This window comes from Perca flavescens, chromosome 18 (genome assembly GCF_004354835.1).
Source record: "Perca flavescens isolate YP-PL-M2 chromosome 18, PFLA_1.0, whole genome shotgun sequence".
In the NCBI taxonomy this organism is placed as follows: Eukaryota; Metazoa; Chordata; class Actinopteri; order Perciformes; family Percidae; genus Perca; species Perca flavescens.
This window is the reverse complement of record NC_041348.1, coordinates 15,149,338-15,167,154: the sequence shown is the minus strand read 5'-3', so window position 1 is coordinate 15,167,154 and position 17,817 is coordinate 15,149,338. Positions and strand designations below refer to the sequence as shown.

At 40.5% G+C, this 17,817-nt stretch overlaps 1 protein-coding gene across 1 annotated transcript; it reads left to right on the top strand.

Annotated features, from left to right (window-relative positions):
• The first annotated feature begins 5,467 nt into the window (after positions 1-5,467).
• Positions 5,468-14,082, top strand: LOC114572965 (elongation of very long chain fatty acids protein 4). Its single transcript, XM_028604785.1, has 7 exons — positions 5,468-5,711; positions 7,614-7,705; positions 8,353-8,540; positions 10,531-10,611; positions 11,907-12,078; positions 12,220-12,347; positions 12,752-14,082. Exons 2-7 carry the CDS (start codon positions 7,639-7,641, stop codon positions 13,031-13,033), a joined length of 918 nt encoding a protein of 305 aa, XP_028460586.1. The 5' UTR covers positions 5,468-5,711; positions 7,614-7,638; the 3' UTR covers positions 13,034-14,082.
• Positions 14,083-17,817: the final 3,735 nt, after the last annotated feature.

The following is a 17,817-nucleotide window of genomic DNA, read 5'->3' as shown; positions in this document are numbered from 1 at the left end:
ATGCAATTGGAGAAACTATAGTTAGGGGAGGAGCACTAATGAAAGTAGCACAAATTCTGTTGTTTATGGGAAACAAAAACTCCAACTGATATAGTACTGCTTTAGGGTTCATGTGCATTGTGCAGAGATTTGTCTGTCATCACACATGGGTTCACATGCATATTCACCTACAGTCCATAGACACAGAGAAACCATTGAGAAAAGTAAGTGCATGTGCACACTGTAAGAGCAAAATCTCCTTAAGCTTGTAATTTCCTGGCTGCATGTGTTGAAAAAGAGGGCTGTTATCGTGAACCATTTGTACATATAGCTACAAAAAGTAATGCACTGTAATTTGTATGTATTACACATATTTATAACTGTAAGACCCAAACTAACTGCCGCAGTATAAGGCCGCAAACTTCCACGTAGGGAGGAAGTCAGGTAGTGGATGGGTCTCAAACACAGGATTTTTTAAGCGGGGGAGCGGAGTTTGTGTCCCGGAAGAAGTTAAGGGGAAAACAGAAGACTTTTTCCTGTGAAACGGGGGTGCATTCAGCCCCAAAAAAACATAGCAAACATTTATTTAAACTGAAACGGCGGTGCATTGAACACTGCAAACACACTGCCTTTTCAATACCACAGGTTTACATGCATGTCACTACTGATTGGGTAACACCTGTGACACGCCCACCAAACGAGAGAAAAAGTACCAAAGCCAGCTGCATGCCTTTCTCTTAAAGCTATAGTGTGTAGTTTCTGTCTCCCCCATGAGGAATTCTAAGTAATGACGACAACACTGGCGCATCCACATGACGCAAGCATTCGGTGGTCGTGCACCACCCCCAACCCTCCTCCACGCAGTTGCTAGTAGCGTTTATCCCGTCAAATCAAGAAGGACACAGAGGATTAAAAAAAAACATGATAGACTCTTCAGAAGAGGTAATTATCTTGTAATTTCTATGTCCTCTTCGTCTCCAAAACTGAACGCTGTTGTTGTCCTTCCTCAGTGGTGACGTAAAACGCCTCACTCGAGCTACTGCTGATGAAAGTCGCCAGACACCATTTTGTAAACGTGGCCATACTGAGAAATACAGAGAGAGGTTTGTGGAGCTAATAGGCTTAATTAGGCTTAATTAGCTTTATTATCAACTTATTTGGAAAAGGCTTGAATGTTACAGATGTTCATTAATATAAAATAGTCACGCACTATAGCTTTTAATACATCCATGGGTGCACGCCATGCACACCATTTCGAGGCAACATGTTGATCAACCTGGAAACCGTAGCAAAACAGTTATGGCCCTGTTCCATTTAGGTGGGCCAGGTCCCTTGTAATTTCAATTTCAATTTCTTTATTTGAAAGGGGACAGTGAACATTAATCAACATTAAAACAATGTAAATGTTCCCGAATTAGCGAATAATCGGTAGTCCCCCAGCCAGATGTAGAAGAGGCAGCCTTTAAAAATAATGATAGGTATAAAATCACAACATAAAATTACATGCAGCACATTGTGGTTAAAGTATACAATTCATATAAAATACTGATACAACATTTAATAACACACAGAAAACATTAGTGCCCACAAGTTGGGCTCTCTACCAGCCATTTTTTTGCATTCTTTTTGAATGAAAAGAATGCCGGCACTGTGTTCCATTGTTGAACTGCTCTTACGGAGAAGACTGCTTGACCAAAAGCAGTTTTTCTCCGGGGGATAATGCAGTCTTCCCTCACTGCCCCTCTAGTTACCCTAACCTCACTGGATTTAAAATGTATAAAATCACAAAGTGGAGGAGGTGCTAAACCATGTCTGATTTTATAAATTAAACAGATATTGTATGAGCTAGCATGCCAGCCCTGCTGCAAAATTATGAATCCCACTATGGCCACGCCAAGACCCACCCTACTAAGCAGCTCGATTGGTTGGAGTTAGGCATTTCACCTGGAATGGTTAAGGTTAGGACAGCCGATTGGTCAGGGGATAGGACCTGAACAAATGGGGTTACGTTACCTTGCGTTCTCATGGACACCTGGCCAATAGTTGCTATTGAAGGGCGGGTCTTGGCGTGGCCATAGTGGGATTCGTAATATTGCGGCCCTGCTCACTGGAATGGCCATGACACACTAAACAGAATGGGACCATAATGACTTTGATCAGTTTCACCTGTGTTTGCCCTGCTATGACATCTCAAAATGTCTGCTGTAAAAGGGTCCATTTCGTGAGATATCTTACAAATTGTTAAGCATAAGTTTTCATACGATATCAAACAAGCCAGCTCATGAGAATGCATTGATCTGTGCTACTCCTCTCACATGTCATCAAAAAACACCCAAATGACAACAATGGATTGATGTGTCTTCCAGTGATGGATGAGTTTTTCTGCATATGCGAATATGTGCAAACAGATACTTCATGTTGCGAGACTTTGACCTCCCAGTTACAGGAGTTCTGTGTTAAAAAAAAATGACCACCTTACTAGCAGAATGTGAAGTGGTATTTGAATGAGAAGTGATATTTCCCAAAAGGCTTTTTACAGCAGTGCACTGCTCCAGAGTTATGTGGAAAATGGTTCATCCCAGGTGGTTGACTGTGAAGGCGGTCTACAGAAGGAAGTTTCCCTTACAGAGATTTTGGTGGTTTGTGCACAGTGGGTTCCAGCATAAATCATAATCTCTGATGGATGCTGTGGGGGCTAAAATGAGATAATGTGGTGTGGCTATGCTGGGTTGGAAGTTGGGAAATGTTTACCCTTTTGAAAATGTCACTGCCTGGTGTAAAATGAAATATGAAGACCATAAAGAGTGATAAATAGTGTGTAAGATTAACAGACACTAACTTTACAAGCCGTGAAAACACATTAGGGGCCGAGTGGGAAGTGAAGTGAAAGTAAGAGCAAACAGGACAAGAAGGAAAAAGAAAAGAAAGAAAGAAACTAAAGTAAGAAACCAGGAAGGGTGAAAACAGGAACTTCAGTCACCAACACACACCATTTAAACTCTACTTCCGTCACTTTCACACACACACACACACACACAAAGAGTACATTCAGATACAGGCTGAACAACCACAACTCAATGTCACATGAGCAATACCGCTTTGCAAAGAGTTGTAAGTGCACGATTCAGGGCTGTTCTAATATTAAGTGTGTTTATTCACCCCGCAATCTGCAGCCAACCCAACCTTCTAGGTTACCCTGATGTGGTCGGTAGATTTACAGACCAGTAGTCATTTAACATTTCTCATTATAGGACCACCGTGTTCTTCACATTCTGCGATTGCCACATTTTGAATAAGCCACACCAAAGATTTAAATGTGTGTGTGTGTGTGTGTGTGTGTGTGTGTGTGTGTGTGTGTGTGTGTGTGTGTGTGTGTGTGTGTGTGTGTGTGTGTGTGTGTGTGGTAAGGCCAATAGAGTGCAGGCAGGCAGGTGAATCTGACAAAAAACGTTGGAGTAAAGCTCTCTTTCATTAGATGTGAAACACCTCATGGAAACTAAGTTGTAGCTCACTCACAAACAAACTCACACGATCACATTAAGCAGGTTGCAAATTAATTTCATTGGGAATCTGTTGGGTCATTGTCAGACTAGTTCTGATCACTTTCCCATCCTGCAAGACCAAAAGGATCGGAAAAGTGATACCAGCAGCAGTTTGAGATGAAATGTAGACATACTGTAGCTACTACAGCATTTAAACATGCAGGCAATGAGCATAAAGGCTGCAGTTTGCTTGTAGATGACATATCAGTCTTCATCTACAAGTTTATGTTACTTTGTCAACTTAATTCAATAAAGTGGACCCACTTTGCTTTTTGTAATCACAAAAAGGTTATTAACCTACAAACAAACACTGCACCTATAAGCCTAAATGATGTTCTTCTCCAACACCATACATCCTGATGCTAGTATGTGGAGGATGCTCTTAAGATTGTCAATTTTAGAAATGAGAGCTTTGCTGTTGCCTGAGCAAGTACCGTAATTACAGTGCAATTGCAGTCATGAACTGAACAATAAAGGCAAATGTGGAATACATTGTGCCAGAGGAAACAACTTGCAAATTGTTATTTCTAGTGTAGTAGTGTGCATACATAATTCACCATTGAATTGACATATATTACCATTCATGCCAAATTAAGTGGACAGTAGTGCCGTTCTTTCTAGATTATGGTCAACATTTACATATAAACTGTAAATCAAACGGTGAATGTGAATATGCTATCCTTCATCTGCCAGATATCTAACAGCGTTGAACCCCTAGACTGTATATAAAGGTTTAACCACGCTGCAGCCAAGGGGAAGGAAAAGGACAGAAAACTGCCACTAGTTTAACACCAGTACATAAATGACTTATTTTATTGAGTTTTCCTTTGTTTGTTTGAAAAATTTGATTTGGCTCATGCATAGTCCTCAGCTAGATTCAATAGACAGATGTATGCCTCAGATTCACGACTACATTTCAGTCTTTTTGTAATTCACTTGTGATGTAGTGTTTGTACAGTGATAATAACTCTGTTAGTGACATAGGCCTATTAAAATATGAAGTAAATGACCAACAATATGCCTTAGCCAAAAAAGGAACTAGTTGACTTACTGTAACAGAGTTAGGCTTCCTTTAAAGAAACCTCACCTCTCAGCAGCAGAACTCGTATGGTTAACAGGGGCAGACCACTTCAAGATCCAATGATAGCTTGACAGCACCATCTAGTGGGATGACCAGGGCAGAGATGACATATCACCAGCAACCTGCAGAGCATAAGTAGATGGATTTAGACCAGTGTTTCCCAATCTTTTTGGTCTGAGGTAACTTTACCCCCACAGCCCTGTCATACGAACTCACATACCATTAACTCCCAATGTATGTTCCAAATGTATAACACTATACATTATAATGTTAATGTTTCCATGCTTGTTGATTTGCCAATGTTTAGGCTGGTTTGGTCAGCAATCATACTAGCCACGTTAGGCTAAGTGGAGGGAAGAGTTTGGCCATTTCTAGCTATTATTTCTACCATTTACTCATTACCTTTAGCTAACTATTTTGACCGTTTAGCCATTACTTTTAGCTAATCATTTGAACTGTTTAGTTATTTATTCCTACCTTTATTCATTACTTTAAGCTAAACTGGTGTTCAATTGCTAACTAGTTTGCACGCACTCGTATTAAGTGCAACATGTAGTGTTCAGGTAGTTGATCTATTCATTTAATCAAATGAATCTTACACAAACAGCCCATAGGCTATATTTATGAAGTCATTTAGTTAGTTAATAAGTTAGTTTATTTATATAGTAGTAGCAAATAGCGAGGACGGAACAGAAGAAAGTAAGCGTCTTTGACAATCACAGCAATGAGCTGCCAACAGCAGTGTCCCGCGCGCGCGCGCACACACACACACACACACACACACACACACACACACACACACACAACACACAAAAGAATCAATTTCCGCATGCGCAATGCCATCTGGCTTCTCGATGTCTAGGAGATTGCAAGTAGATGATGCGGCTGAGCGGCCGGCACGGACTGAATGCATAGGCTAACTGGCGCATCTTAGCTTTTCTCTTGCCTTGTCTAGTTTCTTGCCAAATAGCTGTTTAATGTCGAAAAGTAACCGGAGCGGTGTAGAAACTGATTAGCAGTAACGGCAGAAGAAAAGCGAAGCAGCAACTGAGAGGAGTTGGGCATCAAATTGCACCGGATGTTATTACACGCTCTTAAATATCGAGAACGTAAGTAACGGCATCGTTAACACTTTCATTCACAGATCTTTCTCAGTTTTTTCTGTTTTGTCTCCTTCATTTCACCGTGTGTGTGTGTGTGTGTGTGTGTGTGTGTGTGTGTGTGTGTGTGTGTGTGTGTGTGAGAGAGAGAGAGATGCGTTGTCGTAATTTGGTTTTGAGCATGCTAAATTCTATTCCTGCATTTAAAAAACTCCCAGTTTTAGTCAGATTTTTGGGCTTAATTAAGAAGCCTTGCTGGAAAAGAGCCCAGCCCTTTGTCCACGTCAAATCAATTCATAGGTTTACGTGGGTCGAGGAAGACACTTTTCAAAACAATTTTATAGTTTGGTAGCTAATATTTTCTCGTTTGCATTCGCCTTCAGCACCTTTCAATCACCCACCTGTTAACTTAAGCCTGGGCAAAAACGCACATTTAAATTACACTTGAATTCACCTAACATCTCTGAGATAAAACAAGTGTAAAGGATTTTATTGGCTCTTTTTAAAACAAATTAGGCTGTGAGTTTTTTTTAATATTATTATTATTGCAAAATTACAATAACAATGTTATTCTAACAGTGTGCAAGTTCTCTATTTTCTTCATGAACAAGGCATTTTTTAGTTTGTCATAGCACATGCAGGCAGATAACCATCAAACGGGCTTGTGCGTCGTTGGGCATTTGTACTTACAGAAGGCCTACATCTAAGCTCGTTTATCAATTGAATGTAAGCCTCTTGAGCGGTCCGAGCGAAACCTGCTGACACATGCGCCCCTGTCTTTTTGTGTGCGCACAAACCCGGGGAACCCTCTATCAGATTTCCCTCCGCGGCCCACTGCAACTAAACTAACTCTGGGTGGGTATGTTGTTATATGAAGTCCTGCAAAAAGACTGTAGTCTATTCCGCAGGCTATCGAGTCCTCACACCCATGTGCAATATCTGGTCTAAATGCTCAGCACTTTCCTGCCAGTGAACAGTCGTTGGTTGGTGGAAAGTGGCCATGTCACTTTATACAGAGCAATTCATTATTGAAAGGGAACCTGATCAGGCGCATCGGATTAATTACGGATTCATATGGAGACACCTGCTTTTAGCTCTCAGGTGGATAATAAGTGTTTGTTATGTAATGCTGCTTTATTAAAGTCAACGAGGTGCACATTTCTCTCTTGATGTAGGCCTACAATGTACCATTAGTACTAACTTTTAGTTGGATTGTTATGTCATATTTACCCTGTTAGTAAGTTAAAAGAGGTTAATAGAGAAATTATTAACTACCTGTGTGAAAGAGAAAAGTGTCAGAAACAGAGAAAAACGTATTACCCAATATCCTCCATTCATTGTACTACAATTATGTGACTTATTGTGACTGGCCAGGAGTCATAAGAATCAATGGGACGTGCATTAGCCTCTTGTGGAGGTTAATGTTACCATGCTGTTTCAAATGAGGGCAAGAGATGAGAAGCATAATGTGTTCTTCTAGGATGTTTGCAGCAATGCTAAAAAAGAGTGTAATGGAAAAAAAAACTTTATCCATTCATTTATAATGAGCTGAATGATTCCATTCTGTAGCGTATAATATGACAGCATTATACAAATCCCTCTCTAAAAGGCTGTCTCAACATATTATCTGTAGGAACTCAACACCCTGATAAGTCAGTTTGATATGCTGAAATTGTTGGGTTTAGTCTAGACATCTTTGGCATGATAAATATGTGCCCATAAACAATTAGCAAATATGTGATTCAGTGGTTTACGAGAACATTTGTAGTGTGACATACTAAAATGCTTACGTAGCGTAGCTCCTCATGCTACCAGTTACACTGATAGGATACGTATGGCCTGTAATTTAATTTGGGTGGTTCTCACTGACGTTGCCTCTGTTGCCTCTCTCTCTTTCTCTCCCTGCCACAGTATAATCAGGACCAAAGGCAGAGCCATGGAGGTTGTAACACATTTTGTAAATGACACTGTAGAATTTTACAAATGGGGCCTTACTATAGCAGGTAAGATCTTTACAATCACTTGTTTCTAAATCACAGTGAGTCACTTCAAATGTAAGATTATTGAAAAAAAATGTCTATTGTTATCTGTCATACAAATTATCGGGTAAATCTTAAGGTAGAATGATACAATTGTAGTCACCAGCTTACTTGTTCAGATAGAGGAGTGCACATCATTATAACATTCAGTTTGTTTCAACCCCCCACTGCGTACTATATATGATATAGTCAAACTGGGGACTTACTTAAAAAAACTGTTTTACAAAACTTACTTGTGGTGATGGCCTGTGCACTGTCCTATGTCTTTACAATAAGGCTGGTAAGGGAATTGTTATCATTACTCATATGAATAATGTCATCAGAAACAAAAGTGCAAAAAGAATGGGATTGTTCTTGAACTTTTCCTTTAACTGATCATCAGAATCCTACAATGTAATTATCTAGCACAAGGCTTACCTTATACACTTGTATCACACCAAGTGTCATAAAAGTTGTGGGAGAGGGCCTATACAGTAGTTGTGGGGCTGTGACAATTAACTATAGTAAGTAAGCTTGATACTGCATGCATTCCATGTGTGTTAAACAGTTATGTTGTTTACCATCATATCACACATTTTCCCACTATTAAAATGAACCCCTTTTTCCTCTAGACAAGAGGGTGGAGAGCTGGCCGATGATGTCATCTCCCATCCCCACTCTGGCCATCAGCTGCCTGTACCTGCTCTTCCTTTGGGCGGGGCCTAGATACATGCAGGACCGCCAGCCCTATATACTCAGGAAGACCCTCATAGTCTACAACTTCAGCATGGTGGTCCTCAACTTTTACATCGCCAAAGAGGTAAGGACATACTGTATAGATTACTTCATGCATTACAGTAGTTCAGGTTCAGTTCAAACACAGACAGCAATACATTTTCCCTATACAAGTGTTACTAAATGGCTTTCCCTCAGGCTACATCAGAGCAACACTGTGTAACAGTCAACCTTGACTTTACACTCAAATATGAATATTATATGCAGAGACATTTTCCGCATAAACATTACCGGACATAAAATCACTGAGTACTATGTTTATACAGTATATGTTCATAGACTATGTAAATCTAATAGTTTACAAAACATGTAACTTAAAGCAACATGATTTTTTTTTATATGGCGTCCCCTATAGTTTGATTCCCCTGTGTGGTGATCTTATTTTTTTAAATTTGGATTGGATAATTTGCATGCAATTGCGCAAGTCAGGACCCGCGAACGCAAAATTTTTCTTTTTTTGCAAGGTGGTAGGGGAAGACTCATGAATATGCCTGCTCTGGTTGGGTTGGTTAGGTTTAGGCAAGAGGAGTGGGATTGGTTATGGTTAGGGTAAGAATGTCAGGGCGATAATATTCCAAAAAGGTATAATGCATGACTAGTATGGATAACTGTGTGTAAATATATGCCAAGGTACTGTAAATGCACAGGGGTGAAAATAGCATACATTGATATTTGTACCAGACCGGGTATTAATAGAACACATTGCTGTGTGCACCGGCGGGGTACTAATAGCATTCATTTCTAATTTCACCAGGGTACGAATAGCACTTCTAGTTGCACCAGGGTACAAATAGCATACACTTCTAATTGTACCAGGGGTGCAAATAGCATACACTTCTAATTGCACCAGGGTACAAATAGCATACGGCTAATTGTACCAGGGGTGCAAATAGCCTCACCCTTAATTTTTTATCGGACCAGAAATAAGAATTAGCTAGCTAGCACACTCCACAGGCCCGCTGGGGTTTGCGCTGGCTGAATTTGAGATGCTGCAGCTGCTAACTGTAGGTCTGTCTACAGAGTAGTCTCGCATCGCCAGACCTTCCTCCACAGTGCTGCGGAGGAGGGTCTGGCTAGTCCACACAACATTCCAGGATGGGAGTAAAACGGGCTCTGTTTCATTGTCAGCGACGGACTGCCTCTGCAGAATAGCCTCAAGAAGGAACTTGTTTTGGTGGAATGTATACGTTCAAAAGTTGTTTTAGTCTAAACAGAAAACTGAGATTGGACAGATAGTCTAGCTAGCTGTTTCCAGTTACCCTGCATAGACATGAGGAGCAGTTAACCATAGTACTCATAAATCAACCAGAGTTTAAAATGCTAACACAAAGAAAGCGACAGGTGACAGACATCCGGCCGAAAATTAGGGACATCCGGCAGGATTTCAGGCGGCACCTGAACAATCCCGGATATGAAACGTCATAGACATAGACTATCTACAGAGCCAACCCCAGAGCCGGGGGACCGTCCCGACCCCCTCTCGGATCAGAAAACCTTCTGTTGCGGCCATTGCTTATAGAGGAAAGCTGTGTTAACTCCAGCTAATTACGCATGTTTAATTTTTTCTAGTTGCTCACACATAATCTACAAAAAGGCTAGAAAAGACAATAAAGATGGTGTAGAGAAGATTACACCAGAGTGAGTACCATATCTACCACCAGTGATCCTTTTCACTGTGACAAACCGACTGCTTAATGTAAAGAGACAAAACACTTGCAGTTGAACCACTTACATTTTTTTTGAGTTTTATGTATGGGCATTTGCTCTACATATTATCTCAACCAAGCACCTAGCAAGTGGTTGTGCATCTGAATGCCTTTTTTTTATTTACAGCAAATAATGTAAAAAATCCTAGATGCCTAATAGCTCTCTGCTGGTTTTATTGATAACTCAAAAACACTAGAAAGAGTGTCAACAGGGATTATTTTGTGCACTCGATTAGTTGTTGCTTTCTCCATATCTAAGGAAATGTCAACCATTTTCTGAGTTGTTTGTTGTTTCTTTCTTCCCATCAGCTCCTACTAGCCTCTAGTGCAGCCGGGTACAGCTACCTCTGTCAGCCTGTCAACTACTCCAACGATGTCAACGAAGTCAGGGTAAGCTCCCTCCAACACACCACAACATCACCAAACACAAATACGCACATTCACACACCTGTACACAAGTAGAGATGTTCTGGCGCCATTTTTCCCTACCAATTCCAATATCTGAAGTTGCATATCGGCCGATACCAAGTACTGATCTGATACCAGTGTGTTAAAAAAATACATTTATTTTACTATGTTTTAACATCTCTATATTACTATCCCTGTATGGATGTGATCTGATGTCTATCATTGTTGTTAAACTCTTTGTGAGACATGAACAAACAATGAACGCCATCAAACTTTTTTTTATTATCTAGTTTGACAGTCAGTCATGAACGGATAGAGAACATAAATAAACTACTTTAAAGTAGATTTTCTTCAGAGCTAAATTACGTGGTATCGGATCGGTGCATAAACTCCAGTACTTGTCGATACCGATACCAGCATTTTAGGCGGTATCGGAAGCTTTTCTGATACTGGTATCAGTATCGGAACATCTCTCTACACAAGTACCAAATTTATCATGTGACAACAACGACCTCAAGGAGATCCGTGCATTTTGTTTTGTCAAGGGTTAAAGGAGGAAAGAGACAGAGAGAGATCAAAGTTTATATCTCTAGGGATTTCAGGACAAACAGGGTGTGGCCTGCAGTCAGATAGGCGGGAGTAATTGGTCTCTCCGCAGTACCACTCCACCCTCAGGGCTTGCTCTTTTATAATGGCATGATGCCACACCACCACAGCTTAGAGAGCAACCATGTGTACTATGTGCATGTGTGTATTAGGCTGGTAGGGATGAAGCATTAAATAGGAGAAAGCACAGAGTGATTTGTGACATGTTCCTGTGGGACGTCTAATAGCGTACAGCACAAATGGGGGAAATATACTGTATTTCATACAATTACTCTTAATACACGACATGTGAGTGACCGAGTATTTTGTTATGATCCTTACTTCATGCTATCTATCCGACAGTGTGATATTGCTATACCGTATGTTTTAAGCTTGATGATATACTTTTCCTTGATTTTTTTTCCCCACTGCTTGCAAAAACATGAAGATTTAGCTTTGCGGGTGCCCGGATAGCTCAGTTGGTAGTGCAGGCGCCCATATATAGAGGTTAATTCTTCGACGCAGCGGGCCCGGGTTCAACTCCGACCTGCGGCCCTTTGCTGCATGTCATTCCCCCTATCTCTCCCCTTTCATGTCTTCAGCTGTCCTGTCGAATAAAGGCCTAAATGCCCAAAAAATAATTTAAAATGTAGCTTTGTAATAATTCACTCTTCCCTGTTTGATGTCTTCAGATAGCATCTGCTCTCTGGTGGTACTACATCTCCAAAGGAGTGGAATTCCTGGACACAGTGTTTTTCATCCTGAGGAAGAAGTTCACCCAGGTCAGCTTCCTCCACGTCTACCATCACTGCACCATGTTCATCCTCTGGTGGATCGGTATCAAATGGGTTCCCGGTGGACAATGTGAGTAAAAAGGTTCTACATCTTCATGACATCCAGCGGTTGAAGTCATCACGTTGACCTCGTCTTTGGTGGCACTGGCATTCAGTTGCACGCTATGACGTGACATCTGATTCAGCTCTAACCCTTTCAATCTTTCCACAGCATTTTTTGGTGCAACCATCAACTCTTCCATCCACGTCCTCATGTATGGTTACTACGGCCTGGCAGCTTTGGGACCTCAGATGCAGAAGTACCTCTGGTGGAAGAAATACCTCACCATTATCCAGATGGTGGGTAGTACTTTATGGTTCTACTTTTTGTGGGTGTTTTGAGTGAAATATCCTCCTTAAAATAACAATTTTATGTGCACTAATTATACTGTTATGTTAATTATAAGTCATAACATTGCCATTAGGTCAATGAGATAGACTTATGTCATAGTGTTAAAATATGTTGTTTATTTTGGCTTTGAGAAACATGCTTTATTTAGATGTTTAGAAGCAGTACAGGTGACAGTTCTTAATTTGTTACTGATCTATTTCAATGTTAGTATTTTTTTGTGCAGTACATTATAAGGAATGCTCACAGGAATGCTTTGTAGATTCATGTCGTTCATTCTGCATGTTTATTGCATTTTGTGTTTCAGGCTGTTTAACTACTTTAATTATGCGTATTATTTTTGTGTGTTCAACAGATCCAGTTCCATGTGACCATCGGCCATGCTGGACACTCCCTCTACACAGGCTGTCCATTCCCCGCCTGGATGCAGTGGGCTCTGATTGGCTACGCCGTCACCTTCATCATCCTCTTCGCCAACTTCTACTACCACGCGTACCGGCGCAAACCTTCCTCTGCGCAGAAGGGAGGCAAGCCCGTGGCAAACGGCACCTCTATGGTAACTAACGGTCATAGCAAAGTGGAAGACGTGGAGGATAACGGAAAGAGGCAAAAGAAAGGAAGAGCGAAAAGAGAGTAAAGAATGGAAAAGGGTGTGCTTGGCGGTTAAAAGGAAGAGGACAGTTGTTTGAAGGGCCAGAGAAGGAGAGAGGGTTAGGGAAGAGATACACAGAAACCAGACTGGCTTCATCATCCCTGCAAATAATTTAGAAGGAGGTGATTTGGGACCAATTTGGAAAGGTGAAAGGGTAGAAGTGTGTGTTTTTGTCTGTAAGGGATTTTGGGAGGAAGCGAGAGGTGTTGTTTTTTTTTTTTGTTAATCAAGAAAAGCAAGATGCAGATCATGTAGGCTCCGCGCTCTTCTGTCCAACTGTGTTTTGGACCTGAACAGGGCCTAAATCTTTAAGGACCTACAAACTGCTCAGCATCCACTAACTAATCAACCAAAATTCACCTCCAACTTTTGTACTAAGGATTCCAGTATTGTTTCAACGGAAAGCTTAAATAGTCTTTAATATGCTAATTTATTTTATAGTGTTGTAAAAGAGTTTTCATGAATTACTATTACCAACATAAAAACATGCAGATGTTAATACCAAAGCTTTTTGTTTCTCAGTTCGGAGGGGGAGAGATTTTGTTTACAAATACTTAGAGTTGAGCAAAGTTAGTGAATGAAAAAAATCATTCTCACAACCGCCATCTACTGTATTTTAACTACTTTTCATCCATCTACAACATCTACCAAGCCAACATGTTATGGACTTGACGTTTCTCTGCCGTCTCAAACTGATATAACTGTGCTGCATTTACAGAATGACATGCTATTTTCTTTGTGTTCATTGTGACTAAATTGTACAAAAGACTTTGGAGGATGGGGGCTTTAGTTTCTTCTAGTATTCATGCAAATGTGTGGGTATCTTTGTTATAATATTTTTTGTGGGTCCTTCTGATTTATTTCCTTTTGCTGTGCAATGTAGCCGAGGTGCAAAGGTAAGAGATTTGAAATTCAGCTCAATATTGTCTCACTACCATGTAGGACTGAAGGGAAACTTCTCCTAAAAAGAGCTTTTTTTTTAAGAAAACAAATGGTTATTTCATTGTCTTATTAAAAATGAAAGCAACACAGCTTCTGGCGTCACATATAACTGAAATAAAGACAATGTCAGCACCCCATAGTTAATGTTTTGTGTCTTTGTGTTGGTGTGAGAAAACACATGCCATGCATGTGCTAAATCAATTGGAAAATCAGCAACTTTAACCCCAAAAAAATTCAATTCAACATGTAGGATCAGGTTGTCACTCATTAGGATTCTAATCTGGAGCCAAAGCCTTCCCATCCCCCATCTTCCCATCTCCTCTCTCTCCTTATTCCTCTACTTCTTTCATCTCTCTTCCATCCCAGGAGTATGTGAGAGGCAGAGGCAGGCTGTGACTTTAGCCTGTCCAGACAGATCCGTCCTAATCTTTGGAGGTAAATTGGCTTTAGCTCCAAAAGAGCTTATTTCCACGTCACTCCATGAGTTACCCAGTATAGCAGGTCACTGGAAGAGAAGCCTTTACTAATCTGCCACCAGGTTCCTACTGCAACTTCAAACTGTATGGATTAGTTTACATTTGGCTTTGATATAGTGTTGATTTACTGTGCAAATGAAAATACAGAGATGCACGTTTTTATTTTGTATTGGAAAATACAAGTTTTGTTTTTCCACAAACAACACAGGGATATCTGTGCTGTGAATTTAATGTCCTGGTTAATTTCAGGACTCCCTCTCATCCACATATTTCACACAATCAGCGTCCATTTCTTTATTAGCCTGGGACTAACACTCTATTACTCTTTCACCCATTCGGTTATTCCTGATACTTCACCTCTCAGTTTTTTCACACCTAGCCACTTTTTCCACATCTTCCTCCCTCCCACCTACTGTACAGTACATGCACTACTTTACAGACTTCCATCTTATCCTGGTGCACCACCACCTGTCTCTTTGCACCCATGGCATCAGGGTGGAGGTGGAAGGAAGGAGTTCTAAAGTTGTAGATATGAATGATGGACTGGATGAGAGGAGGTGTTGTCCTCCACAGGGGACACAGAGTGATCTAAGCCAGGGACTAAGAGGATTGCAGAAAGGCCAAGGCTTTTCTATCAAAGGCATTTAGCACAGGTCACTATAACCCACATCCTTGCTGCTATGCATATACACACATACTATGGAGCTTGGGTACAGATTTGTGTGTCAAATTGTAGGCCTACTGCAACTACACTTTGATGTAGAAATAACTACATCCCTATGCAACTCTTTTAAGAGAAATATTTAGGTGTAAAACAAATAGCTGGTTCCCAAACATACAGTATAACTCTTTCGTCAGCTTTCATAATGTGTAGCAAATAAGCCTATCATTTCATTAGCTTACTGACTGACAGTCGACTGACCCACCTGGTATTCTGAGAGGGCCAGTCTATTAGAGGGAGGAGGGTTGAAGGGTCAGTTTGCAGGAGCTAAATCTCTGCAAACCCGATCCGACCCGTCACTCACTCATCTCATTAGCAATTATGTGACTAAGGAGCTCATTCTAGCCTAACAGAGTTGAAACAATCAGCGTTTTACTGGCTCCATTTGTGTGGAACAGATTGCCTTCAGAGCTTGTGCTGACTCAGTTTTGTGTGTGGAGAGCACCCTCTGTTGGGCCTGAATTTTGTTTCAGTACATGTATTGGGTCAGAAACCGATGAGATGAGTGGGGCACAATTTTTTTTCTGGCAAAAGTGATTGAGACATATTGTATGTACATGCTCTGAATATTTTATGTATCAAAGTCAGAATGCTCAAGCAAGCACAAACATGTTATTGTAATTGTGAAAACATGAATTAAAGTGGGAAATGTATTTGTGGATTAATTATTTGTAAATTTGGTGATACTGTTACTATAGAAATGACACAATATTAATTGAAATAATAACACCTGCATTATTACAGTACCATTTTGAGAATATGTCCTGCCTGACACTGTATTTCAGATTATTTTGTGCCCAGAGGGCTCAAGGGGGCATGTCAACAATTTAGCATTATTCTTTCATTAAGATTGGGGATTTACAAGAGACAGACTTAAAAAAGAATGGTCACGAGATATCCCAACTTTTGATCCCCACTATGGCTCTTACAATTCCCTTAATGCACCTCAATAGTCTCTTTTCTTAGACCCTTCTGCCTGATAAATGCTCACATCTTTCAAACTCCATGTTCCAAGTTCATACATTATTTTTTTTTGACTGCTAAACGACACTGGGCACAACTGAAGCCACAAGTGCAAAACTCAAACTACAGTCTGCATTACCAACAGTCACCTGAACTAAACAGTTCACATCTCCTGCAAAACTCATTCCAAGCAACACAACTCTTAACACACATCTCAGAATGGTTCAGTGCAGCCAAACACTATGAACAATCCTCACTGAGATAACACACACTGTCACTCAGAACACACTGAGAGTAAAAACACTATAGCATCAAACACCAATACACAAATTACAAACTTTCTCATCTTTACAGTTTGAACAATTTGAGTGACTTCACACTACTCAATAGTTTCTTTAAAGGTCCCATGACATGGTGCTCTTTGGATGCTTTTATATAGACCTTAGTGGTCCCCTAATACTGTATCGGAAGTCTCTTTCCCGAAATTCAGCTTTGGTGCAGAACTACAGCCACTAGAGCCAGTCCCACAATGAGCTTTCCTTAGTATGTGCCATTTCTGTGTCTGAAGCTATTGAGGAGGAGAGTGGGAGGGGCAAGGTGGAGGGTGGGGGTGTGGCCTTGACCAACTGCCACTTTTCTTGTTTGAAAGCCATGATGTCTCTCTCTCATGGGTTGGCCAAATTCTCTGGGCGGGCAAAGCAGAGAAAGGGGAGATAACCATTGCTTTCACCTCCATTACTTTCTGAAAAACAGTAGGAATGCAGTTTTACTATAGTAAAGATATAGTGTTTTTCACTTTTTTTATAGCTGTGTATGTAACCTCAGACATCTTACCTGGACATATTGGTATCTTTGCTCTTTTACCGGTTTCTCTCAAACTGTAGCCTACAGTGTATAATTGTTTCATTCTTATTTGGTGTTTGTATACAAAAAAAGGCCTTCTGAGCTTTCTCTGTATAAATACCATATATGTTCACTAACTAGTCTAAAACAAGACACCTGCTTAGGCTTTCAGCTAAAATTGCAATCAGCGGTGTTTGATAGGCACCAGACTGAAATCTATTCTGTTTTGAATGTGTGGAACTGTGTTCAAGCAATGAAAAACGAACTAGAGTTTGGTCCACATGAACTGCTGCTGTGCTGACTGTCGTTTAGCAATAAAAAAAAAACTGTAACGAAGACTTTCTGTTAAAAATGATAAATCTGATAAATTATCAGAGTTATTTTCTCAGACATTAGAAAGCCACCTTCAGAGCTACAGAGGACAGTATAGCCTACAACTGATTTTGCCAGTTGTCAAATAGGTGGAGTGCTCCTTTAATCAAGTTACCATAAATTAGTTAATAATTAATTTGTGGTAACTTGGGGGGTGGAGGAATAGTACAGCCCCACATTTTACTCCGTCTAGACAGTAATTAGGCTAACTGATAATGCATGGAAGTAAGTACTCCTGCAGTGTAGGCTACTTGTAGGTTTCATCACAAGATATTCAGCTCCTTATTCTAAATTTGTACATACATTTTAAACCATGTGCAACCTGCTTTAGCAATATTGTACTTTATAGTTCCACTAAGGCTAATTTGAATTTGACAGAGAGAAAGAAAGGGGTAGGGGTGGATGTCCGCTTCCTGGTTATGACGTACGTCCCCTACGTCATATGACCAGTG

Bases quoted from the DNA above. Each gene is read 5' to 3' on its own strand.
- LOC114572965 (XM_028604785.1), top strand. From the start codon at position 7,639: ATGGAGGTTGTAACACATTTTGTAAATGACACTGTAGAATTTTACAAA. The intron at 7,706-8,352 runs GTAAGATCTTTA...TTTTTCCTCTAG, and splicing joins ATGGGGCCTTACTATAGCAG to ACAAGAGGGTGGAGAGCTGG. The intron at 12,079-12,219 runs GTGAGTAAAAAG...ATCTTTCCACAG, and splicing joins ATGGGTTCCCGGTGGACAAT to CATTTTTTGGTGCAACCATC.